The 19,455-nt window shown below is 51.3% G+C and overlaps 3 protein-coding genes across 4 annotated transcripts in view; 2 read left to right on the top strand and 1 right to left on the bottom strand.

Moving 5' to 3' along the window:
- Positions 1-570: 570 nt before the first annotated feature.
- On the top strand, positions 571-6,670 carry MAD2L1BP (MAD2L1 binding protein). The gene is made up of 3 exons (XM_060021752.1): positions 571-799; positions 1,319-1,578; positions 4,073-6,670. The coding sequence occupies exons 1-3, from the start codon at positions 751-753 to the stop codon at positions 4,583-4,585; spliced, it is 822 nt and encodes a 273-aa protein (XP_059877735.1). The 5' UTR covers positions 571-750; the 3' UTR covers positions 4,586-6,670.
- Positions 6,671-7,916: 1,246 nt separating this feature from the next.
- The window catches only part of RSPH9 (radial spoke head component 9), a 19,616-nt gene continuing 8,077 nt past the window's right edge, over positions 7,917-19,455 (top strand). For both annotated transcript variants that reach the window (XM_060021749.1, XM_060021748.2), the window contains exons 1-4: positions 7,917-8,188; positions 11,424-11,589; positions 14,052-14,181; positions 14,658-14,804. In XM_060021749.1, the coding sequence (XP_059877732.1) occupies positions 7,962-8,188; positions 11,424-11,589; positions 14,052-14,181; positions 14,658-14,804 (670 nt within the window). In that variant the 5' untranslated portion in view covers positions 7,917-7,961. The remainder of the gene's footprint in view (positions 8,189-11,423; positions 11,590-14,051; positions 14,182-14,657; positions 14,805-19,455) is intronic.
- The window catches only part of MRPS18A (mitochondrial ribosomal protein S18A), a 22,201-nt gene continuing 18,061 nt past the window's right edge, over positions 15,316-19,455 (bottom strand). The window contains exon 7 of the mRNA XM_060021750.1: positions 15,316-15,893. The gene's annotated coding sequence lies outside the window, so the exon portion shown is untranslated. The remainder of the gene's footprint in view (positions 15,894-19,455) is intronic.

Below are 19,455 nucleotides of genomic sequence, written 5' to 3'. Positions count from 1 at the left end.
GAAAGAAAGGATTAGGGGGAATGTTGGGGGACTTATCTTGCAGATTACCTCACTAGCGCTGACTAGGAAATTCCAGACTGGTTAGTTTAAAATTCCACTCCAGGAGAAGCTGAAACTGCTACTAGGTTAGGAAATGAGTCTTGGTGAGATTTAGCACAAGTGAATCCGTTTGGGGGTTGTTTCTTTCTAACAGTCTCCAGGACCACCAGGCCCTCCTCTTTACCTTTACTCATCCTACAGGTCTCAGTTTCCTCCGGGACCACCCCTCACTCCCACCCCCTCTAGGTTAGGCGCTCCTGTTCTTCGCGTCCGCTGCCCATGTATGCCTTACTATATAATTCATCACATTGCATTGAATCCATTAGGCATTGAACACTTTGCGGACAGCGCCTGCCTCTGGCTTCTTCGCTGCAGAGTCTCCAGCACCTAGGACAGGGCCTGGCACGAAGTAGGTGCGCAGCGAATACGGAACGCAGGAGAGAACGGATGCATGCGGGCGGGTGTCCTTTGGAAGGCAGCGCTAAGTGGCTGAGAACCCATGGTTTCCCTGTAGGAGAAGGGTTCAGCGGACTTGCCGGACGGTGTTAAGAAGGAGAGCGCAGAGCTCAATTCCCCACCCAGCCCAGCCTCCGCCACACTGACGCGGCGCCCCGCCCACTTTCCGGCAACGGAACCGGAAGTGGAGGCCGCGTTTCCCATGAGGCTGCGCGGGGCGCCTATTCAAACCGCACGGAGAGTGGGGAGGAGGTCATGATGGCGGCCCCAGAGCCGGAAGTGCAGGCCCCGGCCGCAGTCTCTGGTAAGGCGTGGGGTCCGGAGCTCGAGGAGTCTGTTTCCTCCCTACCGCTGCTCCCTCCAGTCACTTAGCCCCTGGCCCCTTCTCTGGCCTGTCGTCCTTGTCCCCATTTCCCGGCGTCCCTCCCAGTTCTGACTCGGCGCCGTTGACTCCATCGCCCCCAAGGCCCTGGATTCCATTGGTTCACCCCCCTTTTCGCGACGGGTTCTGGGCCCTGCTTGACTACACTTTCTCTCAACTGGTTTTCCCAGATCAGGGCCTCCACTTTCTGAGCAGAGCCCCAGTCGCTGCCTCCGAAATCCTCCACCCGTTCCCCACAAATCCCGCCGTCACTTCCCCTTAGGCAACTGGGATCCGGAACCTCCGCGCCACCGCCCACAGGGGAGTTTGCGGAGGGAATCTGCATGTGTCGGGGTGTCGCCTCCGCAGTGGTGGCCGATGTCGCCACAAGGGAATGAGAAGACTGGCTTTGGCCTTTTAAGTTTTTCATTTTTCTCTCTTGTCCCCCTGTGCACCTACCAGATTTGGAGTGGTGTGAGAAGTCGGAGGAAACCCACGACCCCCAGATAGAACTTGAGACCACCTCCCCCCAGGAACCTCCCAACCCTTCGGATCCCCTTCGCCCCAGAGTCTGCGTGGTGCCAGTGGTGTTTCCCGGGCCTGTCAGCCAGGAAGGGTGCTGTCGGTTTACTTGTGAACTTCTGAAGCATATCATGTACCAACGCCAGCAACTCCCTCTGCCCTACGAACAGCTTAAGCACTTCTACCGAAAACCTCCCCAGGTGGGCACAGGCTTTGGGAGAAAATTGGTGGGGAGACTTTGTGGCTATTAGATGGTGGGCAGGTAAAAAGGGCGTCTAAGGAATCTTCAGGCCTGTCAGCCTAAGCAGCTGTAAGGGATGTTTCAGCCCTATGGCTTCTGTCCCTTTCTACCCACTCTGGTCTTTTTTTTTTTTTTTGCGGTGCGCCGGCCTCTCACTGTTGTGGCCTCTCCCGTTGCAGAGCACAGGCTCCAGACGCGCAAGCCCAGCGGCCATGGCTAACGGGCCTAGCCGCTCCGCGGCATATGGGATCCTCCCGGACCGGGGCACGAACCCATGTCCCCTGCATCGGCAGGCAGACTCTCAACCACTGCGCCACCAGGGAAGCCCCCTTTCTACCCACTCTAGTCTTGATAGTCTAACCCTTCCTGCTTTTCCTCTTGTTTTCTTTTTCTGAAACTCCTATTGTGTGTTGCATTTGGACTTCATGAACTGATCCTTTAATTTAATTTAATTAATTAATTAATTTTTTTTTTTGCGGTATGCGGGCCTCTCACTGTTGTGGCCTCTCCCGTTGCGGAGCACAGGCTCCGGACGCGCAGGCTCAGCGGCCATGGCTCACGGGCCCAGCCGCTCCGCGACATGTGGGATCTTCCCGGACCGGGGCACGAACCCGCGTCCCCTGCATCGGCAGGCAGACTCTCAACCACTGCGCCACCAGGGAAGATCTGATCCTTTAATTTTAGTGTCTTTTCTGTCCATATCCTCATCTCTTTGTTTCTATGTTATATTTTCTGTGGGTTTATATTATGTTTATATAAATTTATATAAACTTCCTTGAGTTTATATTCTAACACTTATATCAGTTTTTTTTCTTTTTTGCCAGTCATAGTCTTAAGAGCTTTTTCTTAATTTTTACATGTTCCTTTTAAATTGCATCCTGTTGTTTCCTGTCTGTATGAACTTCTCTTACCTGTGGACGTTAATTATTGTATTTTTGAAGCTTTTCTCTGTCGCTTGCAGTGTCTCCGTTTCTTCCAGATTCCTTTTCCTATTTATTTGTTTTTGTCTCTTTCATGTTAGAGGCTTTTATTTGGTGTCTGATAAATATTTAAGAATAAGTCATGAAAGTTCTGTGTGCATGGCTGGGCCTCTGAGCTAGCTGATAGCCTTGAAGGATATTGGGTGAGAAAGTAATGGTAGTGATAACAGGAAAGAAGATTGGTCTAATAAAGGTGATTCTGGAGTGGTCTTCCAGTTAAACATGGCAAATTGAACACATGCTTATCTGTGCTCCCATCTGAAATACTACTAAATCAGAGAAATAGGAAGAAAGGAAAGAAAGAGAGAAAGAGGACTTCCAAAACATTCTGTCTGGGTGGAGGAAATTGGCAGGTGATCTAAGGGTCCTTGCACAGGTGTTCCCTCAGTCCCCATGTGTTCACTTTTGTCTGCTGTGGTGCTTAAGTGGACAATTCCTGGGCCTTTATGGGCTTCTGCATTGTGAATCATTTCAAACTTCTCAGGGGAGTCCCCTCTGTCAGTACTTGGTATTCAGCTCTTTCGAACTCTTCCGTCTGCTTTCTCTCTTCCAGAAATTTGTTGCTGCCTTTGGACACTGTTGTCTATTTTCCAGTTCTTTTTTTTGCAATTTATTTATTTATTTATTTTTGGCTGTGTTGAGTCTTTGTTGCTGTGCGCCGGCTTTCTCTAGTTTCGGCGAGTGGGGGCTGCTCTTTGTTGCAGTGCGCGGGCTTCTCATTGCAGTGGCTTCTCTTTTTGCGGAGCACTGGCTCTAGGCATGACGACTTCAGTAGTTGTGGCACGCGGTCTCAGTAGTTGTGGCTTTGGGCTCTAGAGTGCAGGCCCAGTAGTTGTGGCGCACAGGCTTAGTTGCTCCGCGGCATGTGGGATCTTCCTGGGCCAGGGCTTGAACCCGTGTTCCCTGCGTTGGCAGGCGGATTCTTAACCACTGTGCCACCAGGGAAGTCCCTTCCAGTTCTTTTTGCCCTTGGGAGTCCTCTTTCTCTCCCCTCCTTCCCTCCCTTCCTGTCTCCCTCCATTCCCTCTTTCCTTCCTGCCTTCCTTCCTTCCTCCCTCCCTCCCTCCATCCCTCCCTTCCTTCCATTTGCCATGTTTAACTGGAGGATGAACTCCAGAATTTATTAGACCAAATAATCCTCAGTCTTGTTTTCACTCTCAGCACAGCAAAAATTTGCCACCTACCGTGCCACCACATCTCCTTGAGTATTTTAGTTGCTAATTTCTGGATGCCTCCTGCTTCAGAACACTGTCTTTGCTGTTCTAAGTGTGGAAGAATTATGATTTTGTACAAAGAACGTAGTTTCCTTTTTGATACATTACCCTCTGATAAAACCCAGTGTCTTGCCTGTGGCAGTTCACTGAACTGGAAATCCAGTCCCATAAATCTGCTCCATCCCAGAGGGTTCTTCAAAGGTCATTAGCTTTCCCCTACCTTGCAGAACTTCTCTGTCACCATTCTTTGTCCTCACAGGCAGAGGAAGTGGTGAAGAAGAAACCTCGGGCCACTGCCGAGGTGAGCAGCAGGAAATGCCAACAAACCCTGGCAGAACTGGAGGGCATCCTCAGCCACCTGGAGGGTCTCTTTGCCAGGACACTAGTACCACGAGTGCTGATCCTCCTTGGGGGCAATGCCCTCAGTCCCAAGGAGTTCTATGAACTTGACTTGTCCCGCTTGGTCCCCAACAGCATGGACCCGAGCCTGAGCACAGCAGCTTGTTTGCGCCGCCTCTTCCGAGCCATTTTCATGGCTGATGCCTTCAGTGAGCTGCAGGTTCCTCCACTCATGGGCACCATTGTCATGGCACAGGGTCACCGCGACTGTGGAGAAGACTGGTTTCGACCCAAGCTCAACTATAGAGTGCCCAGCCGGGGCCACAAATTGACTGTGACCCTGTCCTGTGGCCGACCCGCCATCCCAGCTACAGCCTGGGAGGATTACATTTGGTTCCAGGCACCAGTGACACTGAAGGGTTTCCACGAGTGAATGGGAATGCTCATCGTGAACACAATGGCTAAATTATCTTTCCCCCTGTGGCACCAAGTCACCCATCTCTTGCTTGGAGCTAGTTAATTCCTGGCGAGAGGAAGGTTCTCTCCTTCTGGCTGCCTGCCTCCCTTAGACTTCCCGGGGGGCTGATGGTATGGTTAGGGCTGTAATAATCATCACTGAACAAGCATCTCTTTGAATCAAAGGCTGATTTTCCCAGAGGGTTCTGGGTCAGGTGTTTCTTTTGGGGGTTGGAAAGCAAACATGGGCCCATAGACGGACACCCCTATGGAGGTGACCCTTTTCTGCTTTTTGCTGTGGCCTTTCAGAATTTTTACCAGGGACATAATGTGGATATGACTCATGAACTTAAATATAAAATGTATGGATTAATGTTACATTTTCCTGAAACTCTTTTAGCTTAAAGAGACTTTCCAGGCTTGAGGTTAGAGTATCTTATCTTCCCCCTTGGCCTCTTATGCTTTGGGCTTCCATGATTTTTTTTTACTAATGATTCTTTCTCTTCATCAGCCCCAGGCCAATCTGGGAAGTTAAGTGACTTGGCCAAGGTTCTATAACAGTTCGATATCAGAGCTGGGGCAAGAGTTCTCATCAGCTAACTCTTAGCCCGATGTTCTTTGCTTGCCACGTGAGTATGTGTACCCAGAGCAGAGGTCACATGGGGGAAGGGAGCTGAGAAAAGAAAACCGAGAGAGTCTTTGCAAAGCCTGATTGAACCGTAGGCTAAGGCACCAAGGCTGCCCTGCAGGCTCACTTCCCTGAGGCCAGATGTCCCTTCTGGAATTCTGCCCTGCCTCTCTCCATTGCAGTTGCATGGTGGCTGCCGGCAGTTGCTGTTGGCAGTATTGTCCTCAGGCAAACCCTGCTCTCCTGCCTGTGGCTGTCCTTCCTCGGCTACATTTCTGGCTTGGCCATCCTGAGCCTTACTGTTGTCCTCTCCAGCCTGATGCTGTCCTGTCCACTAAGCACTGAGGCCCTTTGTCCCTGCGAACACCTGCTTATTTCTTGGAAGCAAGTTGAAGACAGAATCCTCATCCTGCTGGTGTTGGAGATAGGGGTGTGTGTTTGGGAGTGTGTGTGTGTGTGTATGTATGTGTAAATGGGGGCAATATATACTATTTTTTACGTTTTAAGAAGAATGTTTTATGTTTTATATTTTAAGAAAATAGTTTATATTTTATAGTAGATTTTAAGCACTTTACATACATTATCTAATCTAATAACCTTGAAAAGTTCATATTATAGTCCCCGTTTTATAGATGATGCTTGGGGAGATTGGGGAGGTTGAATAACTTGCATAAGATAAGTGTCGAAACCTGGATTCATGAGATTGAATATCTTGCATAAGTGTCAAAACCTGGATTCAAACCCAGTCCAGCTGGCTCGAGGCTCACTGCTTTACACTGCTGTACACCCTGTGTGATTTTACTCTGAGCTAATTAAACAGGGTTTGCCCTACTGAAGGTGGTAGAATTGGAAAGCAGCAGGACTTCCGTCTCTGGCTTCAGATTGTGTTTCGTGACATGGAACCTGCCATTTATTGGTGCGGAGTAAGTATGGAATCAATGCAAACAAAAGGTTTGAGATCTTTTCTGTGCTGTGTCCACTTGAAGCATATTCCACCAGCTGGACTTTGCTGGTTTTGTGTCTGATATTACCTTACAGAAGAGGAGCAGGGCCATATCTCCCACTTGGGAAGGGACAGGCTAAGGGGTCTGCCTAAAGGGAGGGAGAGTTTTGAACAAGTTATAAATTGTTTTGAGATGTAAGACACATTAAGCCAAGTCAGATCCCTCAAGTACTACTTTTAAAAGCCTTCATAAACAATGTCTAGGCAATCAAAACAAAGTAATTATTCAGGTAATTTAGACAGTTCTCTGTCGGGTTGGCATTGGGGACAGGTCATTCTGATTTCATGAGTCCTCCAAAGGAATCCAGAAATTAAAATACCAGTTAATAATTTTATCAATAAATCCCATCTCCTTCTCTGACAACAAGCCTGCTGAGGCACCTGTTTATCTCTTTTTAAATATTTATTTTTGGCTGCATTGGGTCTTCGTTGCTGAGCACGGGTTTTCTCTAGTTGTGGCGAGCAGGGCTACTCCTCGTTGTGGTGTGCGGGCTTCTTATCGCGGGGCCTTCTCTTTGTTGCGGAGCATGGGCTCTAGGTGCGCGGGCTTCAGTAGTTGTGGCTCGCGGGCTCTATTGCGCAGGCTCAGTAGTTGTGGCGCACGGGCTTAGTTGCTCTCTGGCATGTGGGATCCTCCCGGACCAGGGATCAAACCCGTGTACCCTGCATTGACAGGCGGATCCTTAACCACTGCACCACTATGCAAGTCCCTGTTTATCTCTTAATCTTGGCTGGGCACTCCAGAGATGGATGTGAAGAAATAGTATCTGGCCCAGGGAGTGAAGAGCCCCAGCTTCAGTGGGGTTCTGGCCTTCCATCTGTTGCCACCACTTTCGCCTAAAAGCAACCGTTGTGGGGCTTGAGGTAGGTAAATGTAGGTGGTAGGGAACATGTAGTTGTTAATGTAAATGAAAATGTTGATGGGAGAGTGTAGTCTATAAAATCACCCATTTTGTACCCCTCTTCGCACCCTCCTTTCCCAAGGTATGGCCCTATACCTTGCCCCATTGCCTAGGCCCCAGCTACCTGTGCCGCAGGGCTAGTGGGATCTTAATTCCCCCACCAGGGATTGGCTCAGGTGTTCAGGCAGTGAAAGCGGGGAGTCCTAACCAACCACTGGGCCACTGGGGAACTTCACCGCCCCCCCCCCCATCACCTTGCCTAGGTCTTTGTAAGACCTGGCTTTGCGGGGGATTAATTGCCTTGGTATCCTAGAGCCAAGAGGATCTCAAATTCTTTTCTGCATAGATAATTCTGAGGCCAAGAAAGGACACGACTGGAGTGAAATAATATAGCTAGTGTCGCTGTTGCATTTTTCTTCCCAAACCCCAACTGCATATACAGTGAGGACTCAGTAAATGTCGACCGTGTGAAAGGGCTTAGGGAAAACAAAAATATCCCCAGAATTTGGCTTATTTGGACCTCCAACCTATCGACTGTATCCTGCCTATTTGGGGGGAAAACCACACCGTTGCCCTGACAAGTGAACACCTCCAGACACTTACTCGGGAAAGGAAGCGGGAGGGAGCTAGTGTACCCCCAGGCTTTTCGGAAGGGCTCCATGGGAAGAAGGGCTGGCAGGAGGCCCTAGAAGGTTGAGCTGCAGGAGGTCGCGTGCGTGAAATCCCGCTTCCGGTCGGATGGAAGGGCGGAGCTTTGGGTCTCAGTGGACACCGGCTTCTCCTAGCAACGGGGCAGGCGTTGAGCAGAGCCGCTGGAGGAATGGACGAAGAGAGCCTCCTATTGTCTCTGGAGCTGGCGTCCGGTAGTGGGCAGGGCCTCAGCCCGGACCGTCGGGCCTCACTGCTCACTTCCCTTATGCTGGTTAAACGCGACTACCGTTTCGATCGGGTCCTTTTCTGGGGCCGCATCCTCGGCCTCGTCGACGATTACTACATCGCGCAGGGCCTGAGCGAGGACCAGCTCGCACCGCGCAAGACCCTGTACAGGTGGAGGCGGCGCCCGGGCTGGCTGAGGCCACAGGGGGATACTGAGGAGCCGGGAGCTAGCGAGGGCCAGGAAGGGGTGGCTGCGAGGTAGGATCGAAAGGGGAGAGGTCCAGGAAGCGAGTGGGCGAGGTCCTCCCTGGGAGGATACGTGGGGAGGGGCGCCAGAGAAACTTAGAGACTTGGTGGGTTTACAATGGACGTGTGGCAAGAACGGAGGCTGGGCAAGGTGAAAGTTTCTGGAGAATGAAGACCCAGAGTAGACGTCAGGTGGTGGACCTGCGTTTTCAAAGAGTCCAGTTTGGAGAAGGGTCAGAAGCCTTGAGGGGGGTGGGGAGCTGTTTGGAAGTGGGTCCTGAAGCATCTTTGGTGGAGGTGTTGGCTCACAGGAGGCACTCTAGGAAGTAGTGAACGAATGTGGAATGGGAGAGAAGGGATTTAGAACTGAAGAAATTTCCCTGGACAGTGCCATACAGGACCATCCAGCCTCTTTTTGACTACCCCCGACGATGGGGAGCTCATCATCTTACAAGCATTCCGTTGAGGCTGCAGGAAGTTGGAGACTTCATTTATCTATCCATGCATCAATCCAACATTGATTGGATGTATCCTGTGCTAGACTTGGGGTTAAAAAGATGGCTAAGACTCACCCCTATCTCCAAGTTATTCACATCCTAGGAAGGGAGACCAATGGGTAACCCAGCAATTACAGCAAAGTGTCTTAAACCTGGGACAGAGGTGTACACAAAGGGGTGCCAGGGTGGGACATTCTCCTAGAGAGTAATTAGATAAGATTACTGAGATCTGAGAGATGATCTGGAGTTCTCTAGGAAAGTGTCGGGGACAGGCATGCCAGTTAGAGGGAACAACTGCAAGCTTATTGGCTTGGGCTGGCTTTGGGCTTTTTGGGAGAATAGTGGGAAGACAAACATGGCAGTGGCAGCCTAGGGTGTTATGTTGAACTGGATGGAGAGGCCAAGCGGTTTGAACTTTGTCCACAGGCTATGGGGAGCCACTGAGGGCCTTTAGTCAAGAAGAGCCTGCTCAGACCTGAGTGGGTAGAATGGTCTGGAAGTGGGTGAGCATTTGGAAGTGTGTTGCAGTGTCCAGATGAAGGGGGACTGAAAGGAGGAGGTAGCTGAGGGAATAGAGGGGAGGGATTGGAAAGATTTAAGTGGTAGAAGTGGCAGGACTTATGACTAAATGGGGAAAGGTGAAGAGGAGGTCAAGGTTGACCCTTCCTTCCAGCTTAGGCAGCTGGGTAAGTGCTGGTGCCCCCCACTGGGAGAGAATTCAGGAGGTACTAGGGAAGGCCTAGTGAATTTGGTGTGACGTGCCTATGGGGCAGGGTGGTAAGGAGGCATATTAAAGTACAGATCTGGAGTACAGAAGAAAAATTTGGACTGAAGATAGAGATTTGAGACTCACCCTATTCCAATCAGTTTTTATTTCTTTGGCACGTAGTATGTGCCAGGCATTGATCTAGGCATGGGGAATCCACTGCAAAAAGAGACAAAGTCCTTGTCTTCATGGAGTTTACATTTTAGTGTGTATGTGGGGGAGGGGAGACAGACGATAAATAAACATACACATATACTGCATACACTTAGCATTGGTGCTAAAGGAGACAGAGAATACAGGATGGGGTACTATTATAAATAGTAACATTTGAGAAGAGACCTGAAGCAACTTGAGAGAGTAAGCTGTGTGTTTATCTCAGGGAAAAGCATTCCAGGCAAGTGCAAAGGCCCTGAGGCAGGTGTGTGCTTAGTGTAGTGTGGAACCCTGAAGAGGCTAGTGTGGCTAGAGAGGAGTGAGTGAGGGGGACCATTGCAGGACATGAGGTCAGAGAGGGGCCGAGACAATTGTGCAGGGCCCTGTGGGGCACTGTAAGGACTTGGCTCAATGGGAAGTCACTGGAAGGTTCTGCACAGAGACACGATCTGGCTTAGGTTTTAACAGCAGGGTGGGGACTAGACTGAAAGGGGAGCAGGTATGGACATGGGGAGACCGGTTAGGAAGCTACTGCAATATCTGGGCAAGAGTAGATGGTGGCTTGGACAAGGGTGGAAGCAGTGGAGGTGGTGAGAAGTGGCTGGATTCTGGATGTCAACTAGGGAGTAGCTGGCGTTCTAGGGGTCAGGTAGGTGAGACTGTGGAGAGAAAAGAGCAGTGAGAATAGATCCTTGGAAGTACTTAAGGCACTGGAGGAGGGAGAAGGGAGATGTCAAAGGAGATAGAAATGGAGATGCGTTTGTTGGCTTTTTTTTTTTTTTTTTCTATACGCGGGCCTCTCACTGTTGCGGCCTCTCCTGTTGCGGAGCACAGGCTCTGGACGCGCAGGCTCAGCGGCCATGGCTCACGGGCCCAGCCGCTCCGTGGCATGTGGGATCTTCCTGGACCGGGGCACGAACCCGTGTCCCCTGCATCGGCAGGCGGACTCTCAACCACTGCGCCACCAGGGAAGCCCGCGTTTGTTGGCTTTTAGGTCCCATGGATGACCTTCTTTGGAGCAGTTTCTTGGGGTGCCAGGGGCAGAATCATGGTGCAGTGGTCAGAGAGTGAAAGTGAGGGAGAGCAAGGGCTGCCACAGAGCAAATTGTTCTCGCTTATGATTCAGAATTGGGGAAGAAGTGGGCGGGACAGGAAAGGGGAATTTTCTAGAGGGGCATGGATTTGAGGGCTGTTGTTTTATAAAGCTGGGGCATTTTCACGTTGTGAAGGAGCCAGTGGAGAGTGAAGGGAGGAAACGTGATCAGAGAGCAGGCTGGGGACGCAGGCCTTACATGGATGAGGGAGGAGTGGGAGGATATCCCCTCCTGGCAGGATGTGAGAAAGAAGGGAAGACCTCGGAGGAGGAGAGCTTCTTGGGCCTGGGCTGGGCTTTCCTGAGAAGTGGGGGGAGATGGCCATGCTGTCAGCTCAGCAGGCAGGCTGAGCATGAATTTGGGGCCCACAGGAGCAGAGGCACCTGCAACTGAGGAAAGTTCAGCTTCCAGAAACTCATTCAGGACCTCACAGTCCAGATATCTATCTAGGAAGAAGCTCTTGGAATCTTGGCATGCTGAATTTCATCACGTGTGGGGTGGGGTGCACCACAGGCACTTAGTGCTTCATAGGGGAAAGATATGACTCCCAACAGCTCTTCTTGGGCCTCACCTCTCTTGAGAAGGGGCGGGGGCAGGAAGCTGGAGTGAGAGGGGAGTTAGAATCGGGGTGATGGAGATGTTGTTGGCAGCCTGAACTGCATGGAGTGGAGCCTCCTGCCCCCTGCCACGGAGGAGATGGAGATGCAGACGTCTGTGGTGAAGGGCCGCTTCATGGGGGACCCCTCACATGCGTATGAACACACCGAGCTGCAGAAGGTGAATGAGGGCGAAAAGGTCTTTGAAGAAGAAGTAGTGGTGAGTGAAGACAAGAGGAGGAGGAGGACCCAAATGAAAGGGACCTGGGCCATCCAAACCCCAGCCCAGTGCACACTGCGGCAGAAACAACGTTTATAATCACTGCCACTGGGGCGAGCTAGGCCTGGGGTGCTGGGTGTGTAAGGCCCTGTGCCACTGTATCAGTCCCATTGCTTCATCCTCACAGCTCTGGGAAGTTGGTACCTTACTTTCCAGGTGGTAGAGAGGAGGAAACTGAAACATAGAGAGGTTAAGTGACTTGCCCAGGGTAACACCACTCCTGAGTGATGACAGGGTGTTAAAGTGGCTGGGCAGCTCTCGGGGGAGCCATGCTATGGGGCTGGGGCTGGGAAGAAGGGGTGTCTGCTTTGCTCTGGGGCAAGGGGTGTGCGCAGGTGCTTATATTTTTGTATAAATGTGTATTGTACTAGGTAATACATTCACTTGGTTCACAATTCACAAAAAGGAATATAGTAAAGTTTCCCTCCTACCCTATTCACCAGTCACTCAGGTCGTCTTTCTGGGGGTCATTAATATAACCGTGTTGCGTGTGTGTGTGTGTGTGTGTGTGTGTCCAAGTCTTGCCACTCAAAGTGCAGTCTGTATCAGAAGCATCACCATGCCCTGGGAGTTAGAAATGCAGACTCTTGGGCTGGCATCAGGATCTGAATTTTAACATGTTCCAAGGGGATTTATTTTTAATTTTTATTATTTTTAAAATAAGTTTATTTATTTATTTTTGGCCGCATTGGGTCTTCGTTAATGCAAGCGGGCTTTCTCTAGTTGCGGCAATTGGGGGCTTCTCATTGCGGTGGCTTCTCTTGCTGTAGAGCATGGGCACTAGGCGTGCAGGCTCAGTAGTTGTGGTTCGTGGGCTCTAGCACACAGGATCGGTAGTTGTGGAGCACGGGCTTAGTTGCTCCTCGGCATGGGGGATCTTCCTGGACCAGGGCTCGAACCTGTGTCCCCTGCATTGGCAGGCGGATTCTTAACCACTGTGCCACCAGGGAAGTCCCTCCAAGGGGATTTAAATATGCATTTAAGTTTGAGAAGCTCTGCTTCCAGAGACATTTTATGCAAGTACAAACCTCAGCCAATACCTCACCCCGACATATTCTCTTTTTATCTTAAAAAACAAAACAAAACAAATGGCAACATGTTATGCACACAGTTCTGCACCTTGCTTTTTTCTCCTAACAATATATTTTGGAGATTTTTCTACATCAGTGCCTTGAAGAACCTCTCCATTCTTTTTACCATTGTGTGAACGTACCATATTTAACTGGCGTCTCATTCATGGAAATGTCGGTTTCCAAGTTTTCACTCTGACAAGCGATGCCACAGTGAATAAGCTTGTGCATGCGTCATTTCCCATGCGTGCACTCGATTTGAAGGATCAACTCCTAGAAATGGGATTGTGCAGTAAAAAAATAACCAGCCCAAGTTCTGAAACTAGAGAAACCTGGGATTCAAAACCCAGCCTCTGCACTGGAACCCAGGTGATGCCGAAACTCTGGGTCTAGGTCTATGATGCTTCAGCTGCAACCCCGTGCCCGCCTGACAAACTTAACCTCCCCTCAGTTTTATTTTCTGTAGAGTTGGGATCATTATGTTTACTTTGCAGGCTTGTGCAGATTAAATGAGGTGACATATTTAAAGCCCCTGGCCTAGACACTTATTTAGTTTCAGTCTCCTCCTTCGTAATCAATTCTAGTCAGCAGCCCGTGGGAAACAGGTGGTTGAGTGACTTTGGGGGCTCCCAGTGACATGTTTTCCCTGTCAAGTGCTGCTTTTTCCCAAACATCTCTATGAAGTCCTTTTGTTCAGGGCTGCCCTTGATATTGATTATAACCAAATTTCATCTGCGTAAAAATAGTATGGGGTGATGCTTGAGAAATAATGTTAAGTCAAAGGGCAGGGCATGAAACTATATAAACTGTAACTCTAATTTTCCTTTGAATATAGGCATAGAAAAAAAGAATAGAAGGAAGTATACCAATATGTTATCAGCGATTACCTTTAGAAGGTGGGATTATGAGTGGTTTTCATTTTCTTAGGTATATTATAAAATATTTCTCTATTACCCAGATAGTCTACAGTGAGCATGATAGCTTTTATATTTTAAAAAGGCAAAATAAGCAACATTAAAATATGATAGAATGGTTTGTCTCTGGAAAGGTACATAAAAAACCATTAACGATGTCTGCCCCCAGTGAGGGCAATTTGGGGGCCAAGGATGAAATGAGAGAGACTGCTTTTTTTTTTAAGTTTTAAATATTGCACTCATCACCCATTTAAGAAAGGAACGGAGGGCGGGAAGGCGAGGACTCACCATCGTGATTTTCCATGGCCCTGGCATCTACACTGTGGTGACCCAGATCAGATGGTCATGCTGAGGCCCTTGCACCAGGGGTGACTGGGCACAGCGCCCTGGCAGGGTGGCTTGTCTCCTGTCTCCTCAGGTCCAGATCAAGGAAGAGACCCGCTTGGTGTCCATCATTGACCAGATCGACAAGGCTGTGGCTGTCATCCCCCGAGGTGCCCTCTTTAAGACCCCTTTTGGACCCATCCGTGTCAATCGGACCTTTGAAGGTGAATTCTCAGGCATCTCTTAGGGCCAGAAGGCATCTCTTCTTGAGCATAGTTGGACACGTGCCTGGGAGTCCAGGGGAGACTGCCCACTTTCTCAGAGGAAGAATAGCTGTGGCCACATCACTTGGGAGGATGTGCCCAATGACCTGGTATCTGTGCCTGGCAGGGGTACCCAGTCACTGGACCCTGACTCTTTTATGCCTGAGGGTGGGGGAGCATCTGGCCACCTGGGTCTGGGGCTTTGTGTGGCTGGGCTCCCCGCTTTTTCCTACCCTCCTCCTCCATGGTCTGTCCTCATTGCAGGATCTGAGCCAAGTTCGGGCTGAGAGAACCCTGCTCCCTTTTCACCCTTCAGTCCCCCGTCAGTAGCTGACTGACTCCTCTGCAACCCCCTCCACGTGGTCCCCAATCATAGAGGAAGGGGGCTGTGGGGTTTGGGAATGACCTTCACTTCCTACCTGCTGCCCCTTTTGTAGGACTGTCCTTGTCTGAAGCCAAGAAGCTCAGTTCCTACTTCCACTTCAGGGAGCCTGCTGAGCTGAAGAACAAGACCTTGCTTGAGAAGGCTGACCTGGACCCCTCCCTGGACTTCATGGACTCCTTGGAGCATGACATCCCCAAAGGTAACAGCCTGTTACTTGGAGGACATTGGATTTGCCCCAGGTCAGAGCAGTGGGCCGTGCCACCTGCCATTCTCCTCTAAGAGTGGGACCTAGGGCCTGGGTGGGAACTGGGGGTTCACTGTGGGGCCTTGAGGATGGGGCTTCCCCAGGGCTCAGCTCCTAGTAAACAGCTGGTAAGTGTTTGCAGATGAAAGGATTGTCTTCCATGTGCTTCCACAGACAGGAAGTCTCTCAGTGTTCCTTTTGATTTTCATACCAATCTTGAATGGAGGCAAATTGGGAATCTCCCCCCGACCCAAAACATCTCTGAAAACACCCCTGAAAATACTAGCCATACATACATCGCAATGGTTAGTTTCAGGGTTAGATCCAATGCTTGGCACACAGCTGGTGCTCAGTGAGTGGGTGCTGACCGACCTGCTGAGGTCACCTGCTAAGGAAATGAGTTCTATACATTTGCCTCCTGTTAAGTGGTTGTACTTTTTAATCATAAAACATACAACTTCAGAGGCCTTTTTAAAAAAAATATTTATTTGGCTGTGTTGGGTCTTCATTGCTGCGTGTGGTCTTTCTCTAGTTGCAGCGAGCGGGGGCTACTCTCCGTTGCGGTGCGTGGGCTTCTCATTGCGGTGGCTTCTCTTGCTGCAGAGCACAGGCTCTAGGTGCGCGGGCTCAGTAGTTGTGGCTCGTGGGCTCTAGAGCGCAGGCTTAGGAGTTGTGGTGCACGAGTTTAGTTGCTCCACGGCACGTGGGATCTTCTCGGTCCAGGGATTGAACCCTTGTCCCCTGCATTGGTAGGTGGATTCTTAACCACCGTGCCACCAGGGAGGTCTCCAGAGGCCTTATTGTGCTTCAGGTCCCACCTGGCCCAGGCATACAGCCAGCAGTTGGTGGAGTCACAGAGACCCCATTTCCTTCCTGGGGTCCACCAGTAGAGACAGGCATGTCCTTGGAAGATGTTCTTGCTTGGATGCTGCATCCCAGGACAGGTGCCAGGCTCTGGGCATTCGGGGGCCAGACCCAAGGCACTGACTCAACACCCCTGCTTCTTTCCCTCCCCATGCTTGGTGTTCTGAGAACTGGAGGGATCTGTTGTTGATGATGGCAAAGATAATGATACTAGTAACTACTCATAAAAGCAATGACACTGCTTACCGTGTGCCAGACATTGTACTGTCCTTCCCATGCGTTATCTCATTTTAATCTTCACAGCTGACCTATGAGGTAGATACTATTACCCCCATTTTATAGATGAAGAAACAGAGGCTCAGAGAGTTAAACCCAAGGACATAGTTAAGTGTTAGAGCATTGGACTCCAAGGGTCTGGCCTTAACTATGGTGTCAAGTAGATGGTGTTTCATTTTAAGTGGACATTGGGAATGGCAGGACAATAGTCACCCCCACCACTAAGGGGAAACGCTTCTGAGGAGCAATGAGCAACCCAGTCGGGCTGGAACTCAGGGTAGGGTGGGACGGCAGTAGTTGTTAAAGGAAAGGGCTTTAGAACCAGAAAGCCTGCGTTGGAATCCTGAATCTACTGCATACTAGCTGGGTGACCTCAGGCAAGTCCCTCAATTTCCTTGTGCCTCAATTTGTAAAAGGGGAATAATACTTCCTACCTCATTGGGTTGTTATGAGAATTAAATGAGTTAACACATATAGAAAACATTTATAATAGTGCTTAACACATTAAGGACTCAAGTAAAAATTAATAATTATTACTGATCTTGTTGTCGGTAGCAAAAAGGCCTTAGAGGTGGGTTGGGCAGGCCTAGGAGAGCCTAGAAGGTCAAGGGGTAGGAGACGTAGACCAAGGCAGTAGGAGCTGCTGGTGGCTTGTGAGCAGGTCTGTGATAACAAGGCAGTGGTGCATGGATGGATGGAAAGGGGCAAGCCAGGGATCTGGAGGCTGTTTCAGGGGTACTGCAGTGCCCCAGGGGCTGGGCCGTGGGTCCCAGGTGGGTAAGGACTGCCAGCAAAGAGTGGCTACTCTGGCCTCCACCACATGGGGGCTCCAGAGTGAACCCTCCTTGAGCATGGAAAAGGGGGTCCTGGAACTCTGGGGGAGATGAAAAAGGTTTACTGGGGATGGGCATTTCTCAACCACCAGACATACTTCCCAGACTCCCTCCTCCAATTTTTTGCTCCCCGCCTGGCAAGGCCGGAGGGGGCTGCACATCCCTGGTTGATACAGGGAGCCAGGAACACTGGTGGTGGGACCTGGCGCCATGGGCTGAATGGTGGATGGAGAAAAGTCCTCTTAGAGCCCCTAATCTGGCGGCAGCAGCCCCTCCTTCCTGATTCAGTATGTGGCTGGAAAGCTCTGTCTGGTGCTGACTTCTCAGCCTTCTCACCTGCAGCAGAATGCTCCAGGGCCAGCGGATGAGGCACTCCCTCCACAGCGCTGGGTGACTGGGGGGGGTGGGTGGGTAACACAAGAGCGCCTCCTCCCCCTTGCGCCTAGACTTCTTGCCCTAATGGTGGGCCTTAGGGCTGAAGCGTCAACCAATGATTCAACAGCCCAGTCCACCCCCGCACTTTGCCATAGTCCTGGAGCCTTAGGGGCTGAGGGCTCCTGACATCTCCTGTGTGTGTGGGCCTGAGGGGAGGGATGCTCCGGACCTGACCTTGGGAAACTCCACAGCTTCTGGGCCTCCAGCTCCCTTCCTCCCAGAGCCAACACCAGAAAGCCTCCAGGAATTCGGGCCCAGCTTTTTCTCATGATGTCTTGATGGGGGCCATGGTGTGGGGGTAAAAGTGTGGATGGTCGGGGGAGAGCAGACACTCTTTGCTCCCAGACTCCCTTCCTTATCTTCCAGTGAAAGAGCAAAAGGAGCGGCTGGGAGGCTGCCCCATCAGGCAGACAGCAGCCAGAATGGCTGGGCTGCTAAGTGAGGCCAAAACCCCGAGTTCCCCGGGACACCAGCACTGGCTGGAGGGGTGGAATTTGGGAGCCGTGTTTTCTGCCCAGGTAGGATCAGTTTCCTTTCTGGGTCTGAGGCAATTGTTCAGGGGAACTTCATGTCATCTGTGAGCAGGTATGGCTTAGATTGGCCCTGCCTGGGGCCACTAATGCCCTCCTAACTGTGCCTTGGGGTCTGCGGAGTTGTGTGGGAGTAGGGCTTTGGGAGCGGAACCATCCTCCTGGTGGATACAGGGCAACAGCTAAGAGTTCTCTGAGCTTGGGCTCTTGCCAGATGACACATGAAGTACCAGGTCAGGACGCCAGATTTCTAGGCAGTACTCTTGCCATTCAATGCTCCTTAATCTTCCACTCTATCAGCAAAGAATAGCCACTGAGCAGCTACTATGTACCAGGCACCAGAGACGCCGCCGGGAACACGACACCATCTTTGCCTCACAGAGGTTTGGAAAGATCAAATGAAACAGAAAAGTAAAATACAAGGTGCCTCACAAGCGAAGTCGCAGGTGTCCTGGGAAGCAGAGCGAGCTGGGTAGAGGGCAGAGCGCCTCTCCTTGCTCCACTCTGGGCCGGAGCTGACAGATCTCAGGAACTGCTCAGCACAGGGCCGCTGAGGCTCCAGCACAATGCCCAGTTCAGGCAGCAGAGGGCAGCAAGGGGCCTGCTTCCCCGGAAAGCAGCGGGGGACCAGGGGGACAGCATCGAAGAGGGCCGGGGAACACGGTGTCCAGGATCAGCCTTCTCTTGGGGTGTGTGCAGGTGGCACCTCCCTTCCAGCCCTGTGGAAGCCTGGGTGACAGGTGCTCGGTCTTCTGGACCGGGGGGCCTGGCCTTGCTCATCAATAAGACTGGGAACTCTTCCGCCTGGTTCCCCACCCCGCCCCCACCCCCTTCCCATGCACTGTGGCCCTGGTGTCACGGGAGTGGCTGCTCTGAGAAAGGTCCCATGGCCATTTCTGTGTGTGACAAGTTGTGTGGTGCTGGTCTGAGGACCGGTTTAAGCCATCTGCTGCCCCTGGACAGCCCTGAACCCCAGCCTGGTCCACTCTACTCCTCAAACTTAATCTCAGAGCTTTGCTGCCTTCCTTCCTGGCAGGCAGGAGAATGTAACTATGAGGAGCCTACCCCAGCCGGAGGTTTCCATATTGGCAAGGCGGGTGAGGCCCTGGAACTTCCTGCTGGTGCAGGAGGGCCCATTCCTGATTTACCAGCTTATATCCCTCCCACCACACCCTTGAAGAAGAGCGCTTGTGGAGAAGAGTGGTTGCCAGGGGACCGGAGGGGAGGTCTGGGGAGACTTGGGAGAGACCAGGGGCTGTGAATGGAAACACCAGGGCCGCAGGAGGCTGCTTTCCCTGGAGTCCCACAAGTGGTGGCTGGCTGGGCCCAGCCTTTCCAGCAGTTGCAGTGAGAAAAGTGGGTGAAGGTGACAGCAAGCGCCTGGCTTCCCAGGTAGACACTACGTGACTCCTGGCATGTTGAGTGTGTGTTTCCTGGGCGACAAGCTGCGCCAGGGACAAGGAAAGGAGTGTGACAGGAATGCAAGGGAGGGAGGAGGTAGTGTCATTGGCTGGCCGGCCACTTCCCATGCCGCTCCTGTACTCGGCCGGCACCCTGGGCCTGCTCAGCACCGGCCCCCACCCTGGAGGCAGCAATGTATTTCTCTAGCATCCCCATCAGTTTCTCTTTGCTCTTGGGTGGGGTGGGGAGAGCCCCTGCTGATGAGCC

This window comes from Delphinus delphis, chromosome 10 (genome assembly GCF_949987515.2).
Source record: "Delphinus delphis chromosome 10, mDelDel1.2, whole genome shotgun sequence".
NCBI classification, from domain to species: domain Eukaryota; kingdom Metazoa; phylum Chordata; class Mammalia; order Artiodactyla; family Delphinidae; genus Delphinus; species Delphinus delphis.
Note: the sequence above shows the minus strand (reverse complement) of the source record. Positions and strands in the feature narration are given on the sequence as shown.